The following is a 20,710-nucleotide window of genomic DNA, read 5'->3' as shown; positions in this document are numbered from 1 at the left end:
GAATTTTTGCAAGACAAGTTGCTTCTCCACATAACTAAGAGATACAAAGTGGAAGAAAAAGCACTCTTTTATCTTGAACAAACTCCGATATGAATGCCTTCCCTGTCCGCAGGTAACAAGTGTAAAGTCACCACTTCACAATGCAATTCACAGACCTGGCTTTCCTTATGTACAGTTGCTCTCTTGCCGCAATGTACAACTCTTCAATTGTAAAGCAATGCCTGATAAGGGATCTTGTACAAACTGTCCATTGTATTTCAGTGTATGCTCAAGTGAGATAATGTACAGGGTAAACCGGATAGCAAAAGCATGTGCAGAAGGAAAGGCACACACACTTCCTATATCAGTGATTTTGTTTCTGGCTCACACACAGGAAAGCCCAAGCAGTAAGTGTAAATGCACCTCAAAGTTGCATTAGCTGTCATGAGACACGGTTCTTGGGTTCACCTCACCATAAAGGTGGGGGTGGCTTTGCTTCCATTCTGTACACTGGCAAACCTCTCGGCTGATCTACCCTGGCCTGTTAGGAGTGACACAGTGGAGGAACTTACAGGCCCTTGAAGTACTTCGCTATCACCACATACGCAGGCCAAATAAAGGTGTTGCTTCATTCTACTGAACAGTGTTTTTCATGAATACACCCAAACCTGCAGTTCCAGAATACTGAGGCTACTCTGGGGTCAGAAGACAAAGCCAAAAACGACATAAGATTTTCCACAAAACCTGATTTATCTATGAGTGCTAGGATTCCATGGCAACATTATATACAATACTCTACTCACAGTAAACAGAATATACATAAACCACTCATTCTTAAAAGACATGTAGGCCAGTAAAATGCAACAATTTCACTATTCATAATTTACATTTTTGTTTCTCAGATCCCTAATTTTGGATTAGCTTCATTTCTACCTAACTTGGGAATTTTTGACAAATCAGAACTAAATGATCTAAATAACTACAGATGGAAATTAATTAGCCAAAGTATGTGGGTGGGGTATACTTGAAAACAAAAACTAGGGCAAGTCAAATTGCCTACCAAGGTCTAAACTACACAGACTACATTGGGCCACTGGTCCACCTGGCTGTAGGCAGGTTTGTCTCAGGCATCTGTCAATCAAGACCGCATTTAGTTTGGTATATACAGCTTATTTAGCTTTAGCAAAGCAATATAAACTTTATAGACAACAAAATAATCAGAGGAACATTGTAGCACTATGCTCCAAGGTGGCCCTTGCTGATTCAGGGAAGCCTACATGAAATCAAGAACTTATCTCTTCGAACTAAGCCCCTCAACTTGTACGTCACAAGTAAAAACTTCCATCTCCAATTCCATTGCATGCCAAAAACCCAATTGATCTATTCAGCAAGTAACATTGCCTCCTAATACTTATCAAAAAGTACCTGGTCAAAAGCACCCTGCTCATGGCCCGTCCTCCACACCTTTCCCCTTAGGTCAAAATCATCTACCCACCACCCTCCTAACTCAGTTTAATAATATAAGTTAGCAAACCGCCCTTGTGTCGCTCCAACTTGTCTGATTCTCAAATCACCAAGCCTCTCTAGCATTTGCTTCTGAGCTCTTCCACCATGCTGCTCTCACTAGAATCCACCACAGAGCATCAAATATGATGTGGCTATCCCACTGAAGACACCAAAGGTGGAGCCCTCCACATACCCTGATTCCATATCCGTCTGCCAATCTCCCTAATGCTTTGGAAATCTTGAGTGAAGCAAACTCACCTGCTACCCAATGTCCCTCACCCTATTAAATGTCACACCATGAGCACTATATCAATTATGCTTCACTGAGCCTGGCCTCACAGTTGTCTGAATTCTGATGCAAATAATAACCTATCCTCCTTTACAACTATGTGGTATTTAGCACTGTTGATCACTCCAGAGTAGGGGTCCCATTCTTCTTTTCACCACAATTATTTGCAACTGTTAAGACATTACTTATTTCCCTTTCAAAGTACACAACCAATCCTCATACACCCTTGCAAGTCCATGCACATTTTGTGCAGTGACGGCACCCCATCCAACAATACGAGCTGCACTCTCAGTGACCCTGCCTTCAGAGAACTTTCCATGCTGTCTGGAAGAACTGCACCTCTGGTGATGCTGTCCATGATTAGGTCCCCATGCCATCCAGCTGACAGAATCCTGAGCACACACTGTCTGGCCAAGCACAAGCCCATTACCTCTGCACATGACGAAGTCCCTGCACTGCCTGGCTAAATAAGTCCCAGATGCTTTACCAAGGCAAGGTACAATCACCTAAAGCTGTGCCACCTCGTAATCATTTTTGTGCACATTGGCTTAGCAACATGACTCTTATCTCCTTTTTAGGTGCAAATATTTTCCATGAACACATTCAAGAATTTTAAGCTCCACAGGTTACGTACCCTCACGCAAGTGGGTGCCGCTAAATTGGGTGTGAACCAAAAAACTTAAAAACCATAACCAGATTTGCACCGTCAGTCTCCTTTTTTCCCTATAGATGGAAAATCTTGCATGAGATACCACACCCCAATCCTATTTAAAGGTACGAAACACCGGGGTTTTGCACATAAGCTTCCTCCTAAAAACCTTTCAGTTACTGCCTCTCTTCTAAAATGCATTATACCTCACATTTTTGTGGTATAAATACCAAGACCAAGTCCTTAGGATACCCAGAAACCACTGGGTTGAAACGCGTCGACTACCAACACAAAGGAAGAAAGGCACATGCACGTATAACCAGATGCAGGAAAGAAATATTTGCAATCATCAAAGACTTTACCACACTCACAGATTTCACCAGAAACATCAACCCATTACAAGATCCAACAACAACGTCTAAAACTTCTTTTGTAGCAAAATTGAAATCATATACAGCAACTTCCCCCACCAACTGGACTCCCCTGGTTCTCTCCAGAAGTCTCCCAGTGATGAAGGAAGTCAACACAATCACCAAATGAGACACCATTAACACAGAGGAAACATCAACCATTCACTCCGCTGCCCAAGCGGACCCCTGCCCACACCATGCTTTTGAAAAAGGAGCAATCCTCCTCTCCTTCTTGACTTCCGTAAGAAACTGAAGACCTGGCTTTTCGAGTTAGATCCTAGGGCTGGCCTCACGCACCTGCTACAAAGCACCTGGATACTCTCACGGGTACACCAATGACATAACAGTACATGGTACTAATAAGGGGATCCAACTACCACTAGACTTTGCCTCATCTATGACCAGTGCTTCCCTTCCCATTTCTAAACTTTGGGGAACCTAACTGAATCATGTGCCCCTTCTTGTGTTCATAGTCCATAAGAAATGCTTATGGACTGGTGCTTCGCTATACATTTTCTTCACATGTAAAGCACTTTTGAACACTTTCACTTCACAGGAGACTTTTAAATCAAAGTATTTATCTTTTAAATGTTTTCTGTCCTTCTCATGTATCTACTGGAAAAACTTCCTTGAAAACCAACTATTTGCATTTTATGAAAATGCCTTGTGAAAGTAATACACTGCGGGTTAATTAAAAAAATCTTTGGACGTCAGAATTCAGCTTTCGTTCTTTTCAATTAAGTACTAAAACATTCTTGGAAGGGTGGTGTTTTATTTATTTTACATACAGGAGGAGGGCTAACATTCCAAAGGACTGTAGGCCCACCCCTTTACTTCACTTGACTGTTCTGGCCACACCGGCCTTACTGGACAACAGGGCAGCACTTTAAGGGTTCTTGTGTCAACTCTCTGCCCACTTCTCCATGTGGTCCTCCCCTCCACAATGAATTCCGTGCATATACCACAAGGCTAATGCTGGGTCCTCTGCTCTTTTCCATCCTTTCTGAACTACCTCCCATGGAGCAATCACCAGGCTCAGCTTCTTTTGCTGCCTCTTTGATGATCATCTTCTCTTTCCCAAAAACCCTAACATCCTTTCTCTCGTTCTAAGCGTACAGCAACTCTAGCAAGCAGCTCCTCCCCTGCTACTTCTGTCAGGTTCCAACTACTTAAAAACCTTAGGTTTTCCATTGAACACCCTTTCCATTTAATCAAATCCCCTATTAAATAATTGATCAGCTTTACTATTGCACTTTCATTCTCAAGCCAGTACCAGTGCCCCAAGTCCCACTTCTCCAGTTGACAAGACATAGCATGCTGAACCTTCATGATTGCTAAAACCCTCTCATTACCACAACACTTGTAGCACCTTCTAATCCTAGACCAACTGTAGAATACCTAGTGTGTCCTCCTTTGACACAAACTGTATAAACTGTCCTTTTGGTTGTCCCACAGTTACAATCACTCTCATACCAGTTTTATACGGTTAATTACCGAATTCTATGACTGAATGTGACATCTTTGGTTAGACACACAGTGTCCCTCACCAAAACCCCTAATTGACAATAAAATAATAATTCTAAAGATAAATGTTTTATCATGGTCTCTAGTAATGCCATACAGCTTTGATACATTAAATATATTTTCTTTCTGTGTGTCCTGATTTGAAAAGTATGCTGAATTTAGTCACTTACTTCATCCATTTTCATACATGTGCCAAAATCTGCTAATTTTAAATGTCCATATTTATCCAAAAGCATATTGTCTGGTTTCACATCTCGATGTATTAGTCCCATGGAGTGGATGGCATCAAGAGCAAGGACAACTTCTGCTGTGTAGAATTTGGCCCACTTTTCAGGCACGTCATAATTGCTCATGAGGTTTACGAGGTCTCCGCCTGGCATGTACTCCATCACCATGTACAAATATCTTTCATCTTGAAAGGCACAAAAGAGCTGAAAAAACACAAACATGTTAGGGGTCAGTAGTTCATACAACATTTCAATCACTGTCTAATAAAATCTTTAAATGCACTAACACAGTAACACATATTTAGGTTCTTAGTATGCTTGAGTGAGTCAGCGGGTACAAGTGTACGGTCCTGTACAAATGAAGCTAGAAGGAAAGATGGGAGGAAAGAAGCACAACTACAGAAACAATTGGGACCAACACTGAATATTAGTACAAGGATCAAAACAATTATTAAGATTCTTTGAGAGGTCTCTGAAATGACTATGAAATGAAATGAAAATGAAATGAAATCCTTTATTTGGAATGCGCACAATTACCCGAGGGTGTCAAGGCGCTGGGGGCCGTCGGGAAGATTAAGCGTGCTATTGCCCAGAGTCAAATGGTGCTGGACTAACCTGCTGCCAGCTCCGGGGATCGAACCGTGAACCCCGTGGTCCGTAGTCAGGAGCCCTGGACACTGCGCCACACCTCTTTCCCAAGAGATATATATATACTACATACCTATCTATCTATCTAGCTATCTATCTATAATACTTAACCATGGTGGCTTTCCAATATCCCTCTTCATCCGTAAGACTGCTACTGTGCCATTTACATTTTTCTTCCACCAGCTACTGCATATGGCAGTAGGTCCGCCTACTTCAGCCACTGGGTAACGTCACTGTGACTGTGACCGATTTCTCTCCTCGTGCAAGGAGTACATCTACACCAGTGGCTGCTCGCATAGGGCGTGCTGCGGGGTGGGGAGGGTTAGTAAACTCAGACATACGACAGAAGGGAGGAAAGTAATTATTCAATTTCTCCGTATGTCCAAGTTTACTAAACCCCCGCCCTGCCCTGTCCCACCGCCACGCAGCACGCCCTAAGTGAGCCGCGACTGATCTAAACACAAAGTAGTTCTCTTTAGTGGCAGGAGTTACTTATGGCAATGTGTGCTTTGAGACCGAAAAATGCTTGCTTTTAGTCCTTTTTCTGTTTTATTTTTTATATTGACGAGGTCCGGACAGTCTCCCCAGCAATACAGTTTTCCAAAACCATAAAAATACAAAACAAGCACCAACAAAGCCAAAAGGCTGGTAGCTAATACTAGATCTATCGTCTTTGCCAAAGCTTGTTCTTTTTGCCTCACCTGATCTGTTCAACAAGCATTTAATTTCTTTAAAAAACGAACCTAGTGGAGGCTTTTTATATATACTGGGAGGCTATTACATATTTTCAGCAAGGGTAGACTCAAAGAGTAATATGGACCTCTTTGAATATAATACAGGCTGCCTGGATTCACAGTGGCGAAATAAATCTAAGGGCACACTCGCAAACCATGTTTAGGTGCACCACATACAGACTGGGGTTAGCACCCCACTGAAAAAAATATAAAACAAGGGAGTATCTAGCACACGTGGGAACACAGAGAATTGGCACATGTGCAGAAAATAAAATCAGAGGATAGAAACATGGGGTGGCAGATCACCTACCACTCTGTGCTTGGTGCACCAGCAACCCATGAGGATCACATGAGGGGTCCATGAGGAACTGGCATTCAGGGTATGTACAGGAAGCTCCAATGGTCTACTTTTGGAAGGGGCTTAAGATCCTGGAACCCTCCTTATTCCATCCCAAAGGACATACAGGGGGGAGGAAACTTAACATAGAACAAATTTAGCAAGTCCAAGGGACATTTTGCCTGTAAGCATGTTTCAGTGATACAGAGGAAGCACTTGCAGAAACAAAATGTTGGTTGCCTACTTGCCACTAGGTGCCAGTGCTGAGCAAACGCAATGGCTATTAGGGAGGTGCTGTGTGAACAGCTGCTGACCCTTCTGCCATGTACAACTGTCCCAGAAGTGCAGAAACAGGCGCATGAGCATTTAACCCCTTCCATGCTGCGCAAATTCCGCCGCTGTGCTGACGGTTTCTTGCGCGGGCGTGGTCATGACGGAACGGTTCCGTCATGAGCACAGCTCAACCGTGGCTCATGACGGAACCGTTCCGTCATGAGCACCGAAGGGGTTAAAGAAAAAAAATATGGTCCAGCATCTCTTTTCTCTGATTAGCCGTAGAAGTACCACTTAATTATGTGCAATCAAAAGGCTTTTCTGATTGCAGATAATTAGGGCCAGGTGTGGCCTTGTGGCCAATAAAACAAACCATTTCAGTAAATGAATCATGTGTTAAATATGGCTATCACTGTGGCTCCATCATCAAGAGGGATACAGTACTTATGTTTTTGGGCCCGTTTATCTGAAAAAAACTATCACTGGGGTTCAAGTGAGATTACAATGTTGACATTTCAGACGCAAATCTTCTTTAGTTTTTAAGCCTTGTTGCCCCACCTTCAATCGCCCCCTTCCCCAAGAAAGCCCTGGTATTCCACTTGAATTTTAATTCTGTGATCCCCTGTAAGATGCCTCAGATTTTGTAGCACAAGTTACAGCCAAAGGACTGTCATCCAAGAGCCTTTCCTATGGCTTGCCATTTAGCTGAAGACCCGTCCATCATGTTGTAAAGCCGGGTGTGATCTTTATAAGATTAATAATAAATGTCAGCACACGTAGCTAGTTCTGGCGAGAAGGTAAATCTACACATTACAAAGAATAGGGGAGAGCAAGGATCCTTGAGGCAGCCACCATGTCATCCAATTAAAATTGCCCAGACCCACTGTTTGTGATAGTTGGCGTAAGGTGAGACTAATCCACGCAGGCACAAGGGGAAATTTTGCAATTAATCATCAGGCACGGCATGGCACTTTTAAGATCAATAGTTTTCAGTGTTGCACATGGTATAGCAGTACCTAAGAAACAGACCATTCAATTATCTCCAGAGTGATGCAGCCAGAAAAATCCTAAACCTGAACAGAGACTACATTAGCCCCTGCTCTTAAGGATCCACAAAGGGTAACAGACACCAGAATAATCTCCTGCAAACACACAAGGTGACAGGACCAATCTTCGTAAACTCAAACTCTACAGTCCAAGAAGAAACTTCAGATCGATTTTGACTTAAGGCTATCCTCAGTACAAAAAGATATTCAACCATATAATAGTGATATCAAACCAATTTTTCAATGCGGTTATATTATCAGCATTTGCATATTATTTGCATATTATAATAATTTCTTTATTCGGCTTTGCACTTAGGCAAACCATAAAAGCAACAATTGACATTACAATTTCAGAAGGAAAAGAAAACATCTTATAAACTAAAATTTCAAAACAAACAGAATTAATATATTAAAATCATAGAATCAAGTTATTTCATTCTAAAATCAGTATAGGTTTTACAAGTTTTTCCTATGCTTCATAATAGTTTTTAAGAAATTAAGAACGTTAAAACAAACCAATTCGGATTCCAGCATTTGGAGGCGTAACATTGCAGGACGACATTGTCTAAGACCCCATCGCCTTAATAGTGGTAGTAGCCATATTTTTTGATGTGGATGATGGAATTTACAGAACAAGATAGTATGTAGATTGGACTGTGTTGATTCCTCATCGCAAGGACAAACAGTAAGAGCTAAGTCCCACTTATTTTTCTCGGGGAAAGCTACTAATCTATAAAAGAAGTCTAGTCTGAATCTTGTTAGTAGCATTCTATCATAAGTACTGATTTGAAGAGTTAAATAAGGGTGAATGGAAAAGGTAGTCTGGATACTGTTGGCATTAGTGACTGAGGGTTTTGTTGAATCAGAGGTCAGTCTCAAGGACTCTAGATGGCTCAGAGTCAGTTGTTTCAGCTGTCTCTTTGGTAGATCAATAATATCTTTAGGTTCAAGATAATATTTCTCCAAACCAAGATCTTTAAGAAAGTTTCTAACAAACCAGAGCCAGGTTATTTTTTTTTGAATGATCAAGGGCCATTGCATCCGCCACGATTGCCTGTGTCAGTGCGTTTTTATCGGAGATCCAAACGCGGCGCCAAAGCAATAATGGTTGGATCATTATTAGATCCTTTATATACGGAATTCCGAATTCCAAGTGGGATGCATATGTTGATGTATGTCTTGGTGTTGCTAGAAGGAATCTGAGGAAAGAATTTTCTGCCACCTGAAGGGCGCTAACATCTACGCCTGCCCCATACAGCGCGACAGCCTGGCACTTTGCACTATACATTTTTAAAAGCTCCACCGGTGCCCTGCTCCCCAGTCTCTGCGAGAAGCCCATCAAGGCCACTATGGCTCTTTTAAAAAGATGACACCTGGCTTCTACAGCAGGCCGCCAGTTCAACCTTTCGATCATAATGCCCAAATACGGGTACTGAGCAGTTATCTCAAGTTTTTGATCTTTGAGATAGATGTCCTTAGCTCGTTTTTTCCCATTACCTACTACCATAACGAACGTTTTTTTCACGTTCACATGAAGGTCCAGGCCACCCATGAAATCCACGTACTTATTCATGGAGGACTGTAGTTCGCGCGGGGTACGCGCCAAAATGACAGCGTCATCTGCGTAAAGCAGAGCGGGAATCGGGCGGTGTTTTACCCGTGGAAGATCCAGGCCCCCCCTCAACATCTCTTCTTCCAGACCGTTAGTGTACAGAGAGAAAAGAAAGGGGGCTAGGACACACCCTTGCCTGACTCCACGCTCCACTCCAAAGGACGCTGTCAACTCCCCCTTCACGCCAAAGCGTACCCTCGCCGAAGCTTTGGAGTAAAGCTCTCTTAGAAAATCCAAGAGAGGGAGCTCCACACCCATTTGTCTCAGATCCATCCAAAGTTTAGCGTGTGACACGCAATCAAAAGCAGCGGACAGGTCTACATATACCATGTAGACCGTGTCCTTCTTAGCTTGAAAGTATTTCCCCACTATTAAGCTGAGGTTAAGGGCCTGCTCCACTGTTCCAAAGCCCTCCCGGAATCCAAATTGGAGATCAGAAATGATACCTCCCATCTCTGCCCACTGCCGTAGTCGCTCCAGGACAACCCTGCCAACGACTTTGCCCAGAGAATCCAGTAGCGAGATGGGACGGTAACATTTAGGGTCTTGACGATCCCCCTTTTTAAAAATTGGGACCATTATAGATTTGGTCCAAGATTTAATCAGACCCACTTTTGAAGCTGCGGTGCACACTCTTGTAAGAAAGGGGGCCCAGAGGTCCAAATTAAATTTAAAAAGATCCACTGGGACCCCATCTGGGCCTGGGGCTTTACCGTTTTTGCTTGTTTCCAGTGCTACTAGTACCCCAGTGATGTCAAACTGCAAGGATATTGGATATTCAACTATTGGATGAATAATATCTGTTCCCACTGGAATTGCTGTTTTTTTAAAAATGTTGGCAAAGTGGGACACCCAAGTGTCTTCCTCTATGGCCACTTCTATCTTAGGACTATTGTTGTCTAGTAGATAGGGGGATTTAACTGTTCGCCAAAAGGCCTCACTATTTTTAGAGAGAGCACTAGTGTGCAGATCATCCCATAGTTTCTGCTTTAATTCTAGTATTCTTTGTTTACGTGCCCGTCCGTAATGCTGTCTCAGAAGCTGAATCTGGTCCGAATCTCTGTCTGGTTTGTTTAGGGCTACTTTTAATTTAGTTAAGGCCGCTGTACAACTATGGTTGAACCACCCTCTAGTAGTTGGATTCGAATTCTTCTGTTTTACTACAAGGAGACCCTTAGTTTTCTCTAGTATCTGGGGAAAGTTTTTTAGGACTTCATCATCTGTTTCTGAGAGGTCAAGGCATTTGATTATATTTGAGTATGCCTCTTTTACCACTTTGTCTGTAATCTCAACAGGATTGATCTTTTCCCACTTTAGGGTATAACCATTATGCTTGTCTAAGTCCAATTTATTCTGGGCAAGAGTTTTAGTTATAGTGACAATTCGGGGTTGGGAATTAGTAAGATGGAGATCCAACCGCAAAGCAGAATGATCACTTAAGGTATTAGTCAGGATCTCAAAAGAGCTTGGTCTAGACGTCAATCCCAGCGACAGGAGGATGAAATCAACTGTCGTTTTGCATCCCCGTCCCACATAAGTCGGTTGAAGATATGAGCCTGATATTGGCTCATTTGCTATTGAACGTTCTAGTGCGGTTAGCACGTTATTCATAGCAATTCCAGCCTTAGAGTGGGCAAAATGCATGAGGGGGATTTCATTTTCATCGACTATCCCACACCGATTTTTTCCATTGTGTGGGCATGGATGCAAATTAAAATCTCCTCCCCAAAAAAGATGAACCACCCCTTTTCTTGCCTTATTTTGAAAATGTTGAGTTAGTTTCGCCTGGATCTTAACGAGAAGGGTCAAAAATTGATCCTCCTCTAAGTTGTTATAAAGATTAAGGACGAGAATCGATTCTTTCTTTTTAAAAGAAAGAATAAGTAGTTGAAAATTCGAATCGGAATCCACCATAGATACTTTCAAGTGGTTCAAGGTATTAGCAATGTACGTAGGCAGCCCTCCCTTGGGTCTACCTACACCACTGCTCAGGGTTGGGACAAAATACGTTTTATAGCCCAAAAGGTGGAGCTCCATGGTGGACCACGTCTCCTGGAGACAGATAATTTTACCCAGCTCCAAGAGATTCAAAGCAGTCCCATCTTCAATTTTAGGACAAAGACCCGCAACGTTCCATGATAAAATAGATAAGGATTGTGATTCTTTATTTAACACCAAAGATTCATCTACTACAGAAATGTTTTCTACTTTGGGCACTGAAGATGGAGTCTTAAGGTTAATAGGTTCAGTCTCCATTGATGGTCAATCGACCATTTCGAGGCCATTAAACCTATTCGTTGTCGGGATACTAAACCATGGATCTCTACAAGGTAACTCTCTGTAAGCCCTCCTCTGCGTATTCGAGCCCCGTTCTTCCCAACCTCTTCCCTGATTACGTGTCCCCACTGTATACCAAGAATAATCATAATCGTGGGGACGAGGGCCCTCTGTTTGACTAGAGTTGCCGTATTGACTATGGTGAGAAACTATTTCATCCCAAGGGCTCACGTAATCATTAAAAGGAGTGTTACGATGTCGGGAAGGGTAGAAAAAGGAGAGGCGCTTCGTGCTTATACCTCCGTTTAAATTCGAGTGATCCCAAGAACAAATATGGTCTACCACTCGAGGGTCATCTAATGTAATCATGATACAATCTCCCGCTATTAGTTTTCTGCCATTTCCCACCCAGGGAATCCTACGTGCCATCAAAATCCTACATGACCGGGTTGGTGGAATAGGACGGTAGGTGTTTAGCCAGTGTCGAACTTTATTTATCAATGACCATGTAGGTTCTGCTTTATGTTCCACCAGTTTCGGGACGCCAGTCATTACTACTACGAAAGGACATGCTTCCGGTGGCATATCAACGGTAAATCTCGCTTCTGAAGGACCCCCAGGGCCCCCACTGATGGATGCTGGGGCCGAGGTTTTTAAAAAAGGTGTTTTAGAAACCTGGGTTTTGGGGGCAGATTTTGTAGGATCCAAAGTTAAGGGTGCCAACGTTGTTTCTACCGGAGCATTACCCTGAGATAGGGTTGTGGCAACGCTCGTGGAAGGTTTTACTACCCTTTTAATATTTGATGTAACGGGGAATGTTGGTTTAGTTGATAGATCTAAGGATATAGGTACGTTCATTTGAGGAGCTCCAGGCTTCGAAAAGGGCTGTTTCTTACTCCCTGTTTTATGATCCCCCAACACTTGCTTCGAATTTATGAGGTTTATACACCTAGTTAAGTGGTTTTCTATCTGTGATAGTCTAACTTCCACTGGGGCAAGAAGAGATTTCAGTAGATCTGCTATATTTTTTAACAGCTGCGAATTATCGCTATTGGTTATTTCCTTTATACAGATTAATTGAGAGGGAGATTCCAAACAAATGGGGTCTGTGGTGTCAGGTAGTGATTGATTTATAGGCGCAGAGTCTACAGCCTGTTTGTCTCCAGAAAGTGCGTTTTCTTTACTACTATTCTTGTTACTAGTCTCATTAGGGATGGAATTTTTCACATTCTTCTTTCTGTACTTTGACCTTTTCTTTGTAGCGCCCTCCCTCCTCCCCCTTGCTTTCCTTATTTCATCCGGGGTCATTAGGGGTAGCAGCTCTGGCGACCTTTCTAAGTCGGAGCTTATCTGAGAATCTGAAAGCTGAGAGACCGACAAGTCCACATTGTTTGGTAGACTACGCCTACCCTCACAAAGCGATCCTCGGACATGATTTACGGGAGATCTTACGTCAGCTAGTTTACCCATGGAAGATCTTTTTTTGGCAAGTGCTAGATCCAAGGATACCCTATCATCCATCAGACTGATGGTTTGGTCAATGAATGTATTAGCCTTAGTAATGAAATCGTCCATGGGTCCTAAAAGCTTGCCCCCGCCCCCCGGTACTTTGGGTTTAATATTATTTCCTCTAGTTAGCACCATAGTACCAATTAAATCAAAGCAGGGATTTAGCAACTTATTAAAAAACTGATCTGTGCGAGTATGTATTTTAAAAGCACACAGGTGTAATAATAGTGGACCAGAGCATGCAACTTTGCTAAGAGTTCCGGGACAAATTGTTAATGGAGAGATGGCCCTGTCCGGTCTCTCCGGTCCTCGAACGGCCTCAAACGGCCTCAAACGGCCCGCACTTTGCCCGGGCTTAGCCCCGGGCGCACCCGCGCAGCGGTTGTGTTCCTAAAATAGTGGAAATAATGGCCGGTGGGGGCGTGGCGACCAGGGAGAGCAGCCCAGGTGGAACTGGTTGGGGTCACTGGGACTCCTGGGCAATGGAGTCCTGCTCGCAGCCCTGTTGAAGATGCAGTAGCCCCTGTTAGAAAGCAGCCCCCACTGGCAACTCCTGCGGTAGTGTTGCGCGCGGCGAGTTGCTAACGTAGGGGACGGGACAAATACGAGGAAACAATCCTGCAGCAGTCCAGGTAAGACAAAATCCAGTTAGTGGCCCACTGATGGGAAGTTCGCTGTCCTCTTTTACTTCTGAAGGCGGTGGGGGTGTGGCGACCAGGGAGAGCAGCCCAGGTGGAACTGGTTGGGGTCACTGGGACTCCTGGGCAATGGAGTCCTGCTCGCAGCCCTGTTGAAGATGCAGTAGCCCCTGTTAGAAAGCAGCCCCCACTGGCAACTCCTGCGGTAGTGTTGCGCGCTGCGGGACCCGCGAAGCGGATCCGGCGAGTTACTAACGTAGGGGACGGGACAAATACGAGGAAACAATCCTGCAGCAGTCCAGGTAAGACAAAATCCAGTTAGTGGCCCACTGATGGGAAGTTCGCTGTCCTCTTTTACTTCTGAAGGCGGTGGGGGCGTGGCGACCAGGGAGAGCAGCCCAGGTGGAACTGGTTGGGGTCACTGGGACTCCTGGGCAATGGAGTCCTGCTCGCAGCCCTGTTGAAGATGCAGTAGCCCCTGTTAGAAAGCAGCCCCCACTGGCAACTCCTGCGGTAGTGTTGCGCGCTGCGGGACCCGCGAAGCGGGTCCGGTGAGTTGCTAACGTAGGGGACGGGACAAATACGAGGAAACAATCCTGCAGCAGTCCAGGTAAGACAAAATCCAGTTAGTGCATACTACTTTTAACTAAGGGCAGGCTTCAGAGTTAGCCCGGTGTTTTTTTTTTTTTTCTTCAAGGGAGATCACGTAGGACACTTATTGTGACGATCTGTGACTTACTCTCAAGATGGAAACCTTTACTAAGTGGGCGAGGATGGGATGGCATTGATTAAGATATCAAAAAATAGGGAAGACAAATTTGCAACGAAATATTGCTTAGCATCCATACAGAAACTCTAATATTTATTTTAAGAAAAAAGTATAGCTTGCCATACGACTTCCCAACTGAGTAACAGAAGAACTTATAAGGAGGATGGAAACTAGGCCCCTTAAGAGGAGAAAACGCCAACTTATTTTGCTGAGTCAAATTTATATGCCAGAAAAACAAGTCTGACTTCAAAATTGGCTTGTTATATATTGCATCACGAGGTAGCCTATAACTGATCTTATATGAGTTGTCAAAAGAGTGAAAAAGTCAGAGTACTTTACAGTTAGAAGACCACCTGGCTAAACAGTAGAATATGCAATGCAAGTTAACAAGAATCATTACAACTCGTAAGAAAAAGATTTCATTATATAAATCCATGAGAAACTGTTCTGTAGACCAGCAAACATGTACAGTATACGAAAGATGGGGGTGGGTGATAAAATATTTGTAGAGGTCAACTGCTAAAGGAAATTAAATTATAAATTAACGTTAGGTTGAGGTTGCAAAAAAGCTGAAGAAATTAGTTCAGGTGTGTTGCTCAAGGCACAGAGATGTTTAACAAACGATAAAAATCAGATAAGGAAGAGTAGACCTATAAGAGAGAGGAAAAAAGTAAATAGGAGTGTAGCAAGATAAAAGAGAAAAACATTAAGAGAGAAAAGGGTTAAAACAGTAACGAAGCAAAAATAAAGAGAAGGATTAAGGACATAATCCGTACAGCTGAGTCAGGGAGAAGGAGAAGCAATCAGTATTCAAAAAGTAAGTTGGTAGGATTCAGTTTAAAGATGCCTTTCGTAAAGAAGATTTTAAGATTATTTTTTAACATAGCATAGGAGGAAATGGTAGAGAGCGCAGAAAGAAAGGAGTTCCAATTTCTGGCAGCACAACCAGAGCATGTTTCCTGGTGGTGGTAGGGCAATTCTTGCTTCCCAACAATATAACTGGCTTTCAGTCCCATTTAGCTGCAACAAGGTAGAAAAGGGGCGTGAAATACATATAAATTCATTACTGCCCAGAGACAAATGCAATGGCAATGTCAATGAAACCAAAGCCCATGCTGAGAATACAGCCCAGGACACAAGAGAAGGCACACAGTTAACAAGCATTTGCAATGCAATAGGTCTCCCGTTTGCGAGCAAGAGTTTGAGCTATTGGCATTGTAAATGAAGATGCCTTTCATTTAGGTGTTTAAAAAACCTGCAAGTGGTGCGTAAACACCACTTGCAGGTTTTGTAAAAAACATAAATAAAAGGCATTGCCATTTACAATGCCAATAGCTCAAACTCGCGCAAATGTGAGGCCTTTGTGGCACCCGTGCTTTAGTTTCATCGTAAGCTAAAGCGCGGATGTTGCGATGCCTTCAAAAGTAAAGTAATAGAAAAAAATATTTTTTTTCTATTTCTTTACTTTTGAAGCAATCGTGGCACATGCGCTTTAGCTTAGGATGTTGAAAGGTAAAGCGTGGGTGCCGCGGACTGTAACAAATTTAAATAAATAGAAAAAATTGGCAGGCGCATTTTTTTTAAACTATTTTTTTTTAACTTTTGTTACAATCGCAGCACCAGCTTTTTAGTTTTCAACATCTTAAGCTAAAGCGTGGGTGCCACGTTTGCTTCAAAAGTAAACAAATAGAAGAAAAATGTAAAATTTTTCTATTTGTTGACTTTTGAAGGAATCGCAGCACCCGCGTTTTAGCTTAAGATGTTTAAAGCAAAAGCGCTAGTGCGGCAATTTAAAAAAAACATGTACAAACAAAAATAAAGGCATGCGGTCAAGTTCAACCAGCAAATAACAAAAAGAAAAGCGGGGCTGCCATTATTCGTGCTGTGCTGAATAAATGAAGTTTAAAAAAAAAAAAGAAAAGCACTGAGGGAAAGCGTGTCCAGGCAGGACAAAGCTATTTCAGAAAATAGTGCTCAGACGCTGTAATTAAAGCCTACCAAGTAACAACACATGTAAGAGGGGGTGTCCTCATGGGAGATTACAATAAGTGAAAAGGTGGTATTAAGGAGGTACTACTAAGCCTATTGAACAATGGAGTACAAAAACTCCAACAAAAAGCCACCATTTACAAAAGACAGGGACAGGAGTCAATAAAAAAAGATGAGCGGACAGTGGGTGGAGCTTCATGCCCTATCCTGAATACAGCAGGTCTCGAAGAGACAGTGTAAGTGCTGCCTAGGCGAGACCTAAAAATGGCACTCACAAGCAGAGTTCCAACACAGTGTCTGGAGGGGATGCGTAGAAAGCAGTTTGTCTAAGGTTGGAAGGTCCTGAAGCAAAGCAATAGCTCTACACAGTCCATGCAGTTTTGAAGAGTTACGATTTTCAAAAAAGCAGAAGTAGAACATCAAAGAAGAGGAGAAGACCAGGTTGGGAGAGGCCCTAAAAGACAAAATGTCAAAAGGTGCAAGGGGCTGATTTAGGACAATGTAGAAGGTGGTAATGCGAAGTCTGAAGGTATAGAAGTAAGCAAAGGGTTACCAAAATAGACCAAGGAGATGCAATAAATCTACAAGAAAAGAGGCTAAAAAAAACACCAAGGAGAATAGTTACAAAGTATAGATCCTCGGAAGAAACAGTATAAAAGGAGAGTGATGCGGAAAAGTGGAACCAATGTTTGGCTTTCCCACTCAAGAATATGGTAAATATGGTACCCTTCCCACCATGTCGCCAAATTTACCAAGCCAGAATTCACTGACCGCTTGAGTAACCAGGCTGTGTACCAAAGCCTGCAATCGCCAATAAAGTGGGCTTTAAGAAAAATGTCTTATTGGTGATCCACTAATGCACATACTCCTTTGACTTTTCCCAAGACTTCTCTATTAGGGGTTTTCTGTTCACTAGGTTTCACAAATTTATCACAACCAGGAATGCAGAGTTGAGATCAGCTGTAAGCCTGGATCAATGCTATTTTTGGAATAGCTCTACCTGTAAACATGCTCTGTTATTTCTTCAATGGGAAGCCTCCTCAGTCTGCATTGTTTTTGCAAGTAAGTGTGCAAGCAGGTATCCCACTCTCATAGATCTCTCTGAGTTCATTAAGGTAAGGCTCAGATGGGTTAACATTCCACGTTTCTGCACAGACCAAGACTAGCTTATGTACTAATCTCTACCCCTTATCTTGTATCAACACATTCTATTCCCATCACTGATTGTTGTAGAAGTTCTAATGTCTAGACAAAGCCTTTAAGATCCACTTCAACAGGAGTGATTCCTAACCCTCCTTCCTTCAGGAAACCCTGTGGAAGGGAGCCCTCTCCTACCTTGCTACACAAGGGCATGGTGTTAGCAGGCACTGATATTTCTACCTTTGCTCATACTACTCATTAGGCTGTGGCCTCAAGAGCCTGTGGACCAAATGGTTTGAAAGCTTTGAACGTAAGTGTGCCTCTTTGTCTGACCTTACAATTGGGATGTTCCAAGCTCTGTAAATGGAATATCTCACATTTCGTCTAAGATAAGGAGAAGGAAATAATCCCCTCTCCTAAAGCCTCACCCTGTCGGATGTCTGGACTCAGAGTTCAGGTGACATCTTTCCTTGAGGTTTAAACATTGTTTATTGCTTTTTTTCTCATTTACAGCTTGCTGGTTTGTTTGTAACCTCACCCACAGTCGGTCCTTACATAACTTTGTTCAGTTTTATTTATTTATAAAGTTTTATATAGAGCAAACAAGATCCTGAAGGATATCAGAGCGCTCTACAACAGGATGGAAGGAGGGATATAAATGCAATAACGACATCAGATAAGACTACAAAACCGGAATAGTCACAAAATTACAAAACAGATGAATCAAGGAGAGTAATATAATAAACCGGTATATAGCGGTCTACACAGGGAGGGCACACTATGCAGTAAAGAAGAGCCGAATTAGATGATGGTACAATGATTGTAGGATCAGTGACTTTGAGCAGGTGAACCTAGCCAAATTAAGGTAAGAATTTGTTCATTAGGAATCTTTTAGCTTCAAGTTTAAAAGCAGTCATTGGAGATTCTACGAACTTACGGTGGAAGAGAGTTCCATATCTTTGGGGCAGCGCCGGAGAAGGCTTGGTGAAAGGTTCACCTTTTGCTAAGGATGAGTGGTTTCAAGAGGAAAGTGTTAGCGCTTCTTGAGGCTCTGTCAAAACAGGATTATTCAAGCTTTTGTGCTAGGTACCTGGGAGTTTTGAAATGAAGGGCTTTGTATGCCAGAACGGCAATCTTTAACTGAATTCGAGCTTCGTAGGGCAACCATTTAAGAGATGTTAGGATACAGATAGAAGAGAAAGTACCCAGAAATGCAAAGGGCAAGGAGAAATCACAAGAGGAGAGGGGTAAAAAAAACACAAAACGGTGTTCTCTAAGAGGAGGAATACATAGTTTTATTTTTCAGGTTCCTAAATCACACTGCAGCCTTGTTCGTGGTTTCTTATTTGGTTTAATTTCACCTTCTGGAAACATCCTTTTGTGTCCCGTTTAATTCTTTCCTAGCAAGGAGGTTGTAGGAACTTACTGTCTCTTGTTTTGTGTCATCATTGATATTGCATAGTGTCCTTTATTGCTGCTGAGTGTTTAGTTATGGGAAATAAAAATGCATCTGCCTCCATGTATTTAATAAATGAACAGACTTTCTCTTCACTAAAACTGGAACTTTTTCATTACTAAGCAGAACAACATTGCAAAGAGTGAGGAAGCAGGGATACATAAAGATTTTTAGTATTAGTTTTTTCTTCAAAATACCGCTAACTCCTCTTCCCCCTCCTCTTCATTAGGTCAACACAACTTTCGATTTTGTGCCCAGCAGAACCAAGATATTCTACAAACACTGGCGATACAAAAGAAACCTCATCCCTGTTATAAAGAAAGTCCACATTATTGTCAACAATTGGTCATATACACCATAAGCTTTGAAAGCTTTAGAAAAATCATCAATTAAAAAAAAACCTTTCTGCAATTTGACTTAGGAGACTAATTCCAAAAGCGGCAATTAGGCCACCAACGTTTGAATCAGCCAGCACTCATTTACTGTGATTTGCGCTATAGTTCATTTGAATTCTTCTGTCATTGGCATCTTGTTCTATTTTCAAATGTAATTTCCATTATTGCCACATATCTGCGTAGGGGTGCACCAGCTAGGATGTCTAGTTAAAGTAATTTTTGAGATTCCTCCTTCTGGTGTTGCTCTAAACCACAAAAAAGCAACATGGCCCATTAAAGCAGCATGTATGCACCAAGCACTGAATACCTTCAAACATAATTGCATGTTCTTTCTGCCTTCATATTTCATGGAGCTCAGCTGGATTCCACCCTTCCTAACTGTCCCCAGGGCAGTCAATCAAAATCTAGGCTCTGTTCGTGCTAAGTACTTTTGTTTAACACTGGTGTACCAGGGCCTCATGTGTGACTGCACTCCAGTTTGATAACAGAGTTGCTTTGCTTGCACACTTGGCTCTCCAAAAGAAGCCTGGTCAAACAGTCAAGGTTTAATCTAGGAATTGGCAGAAGGGTTAGGACTCACAGTCAGTATCACCTACAGTACACTTATCTATCTAGCCACAGCTCATCTTTTAAAAACCTCCAAATGTATTCATAACAATAATGTGGAAAGACACTAGTCTCCAAATAAAATTATGACCTATGAACAATGTTATCCTTTGATGGACAGGTTTGCGAACTGTCTGCTATCTGAAGTTGCATTTATGTCGAAGACGTCTTACTAGGGCTCAGTCTTCTAACTATTTATTTATGTATTTAATTTATTTATTCAAGAGCTTTATATAGCGCTGGCCAGACCCGAAGGTATCGGAGCGCTTTACAGCATTTGTCATGTGGAAAGCATAGTATCACAGTAGTATACACATTGACTCATGACACATCACATAATATCGTTGTGAAAAACACACTGACTGGTGACGAGACTAGTTCAGGGAGGGGGGGATAGAGGAGGGAGTCTGGAGAGGAGAGTGATGTAGAAGTTGGGCAGTAGCTATCCCTTCAGGAGAGATCGGTTGAGGAAGAGGTCTTTGAGCTGCCTTTTGAAATTGAAATAGGAGGAGGTAGTCCGGATATGGGCAGGGATGGATTTGCAGATTTTGGGCACATTTCCTGAGAAGGATCGAGATGCAGTTTTAGGTTTGCGAGTTTTCGGTGGGATGAGGAGTAGAGTGTTGGTACTTCTGAGGCTCCTTGTCTGACCAGCCTTCTGTAGTTTGGAGGCCAGGTAGGAGGATTTCCCTGTGTG

At 42.5% G+C, this 20,710-nt stretch overlaps 1 protein-coding gene across 5 annotated transcripts in view; it reads right to left on the bottom strand.

Moving 5' to 3' along the window:
* ROCK2 (Rho associated coiled-coil containing protein kinase 2) overlaps positions 1–20,710 on the bottom strand; it is a 531,243-nt gene that overhangs the window by 213,438 nt on the left and 297,095 nt on the right. For all 5 annotated transcript variants that reach the window (XR_014962943.1, XM_085610696.1, XM_085610694.1 and 2 more), the window contains exon 5: positions 4,528–4,788. Coding sequence is in view for 4 of the 5 variants with exons in the window: in XM_085610696.1 (XP_085466822.1) it covers positions 4,528–4,788 (261 nt within the window). In the remaining variant the exon portion in view is untranslated. The remainder of the gene's footprint in view (positions 1–4,527; positions 4,789–20,710) is intronic.

Source organism: Triturus cristatus, chromosome 6, assembly GCF_964204655.1.
Source record: "Triturus cristatus chromosome 6, aTriCri1.1, whole genome shotgun sequence".
In the NCBI taxonomy this organism is placed as follows: domain Eukaryota; kingdom Metazoa; phylum Chordata; class Amphibia; order Caudata; family Salamandridae; genus Triturus; species Triturus cristatus.
This window is presented reverse-complemented; position numbering and strand designations above follow the sequence as displayed.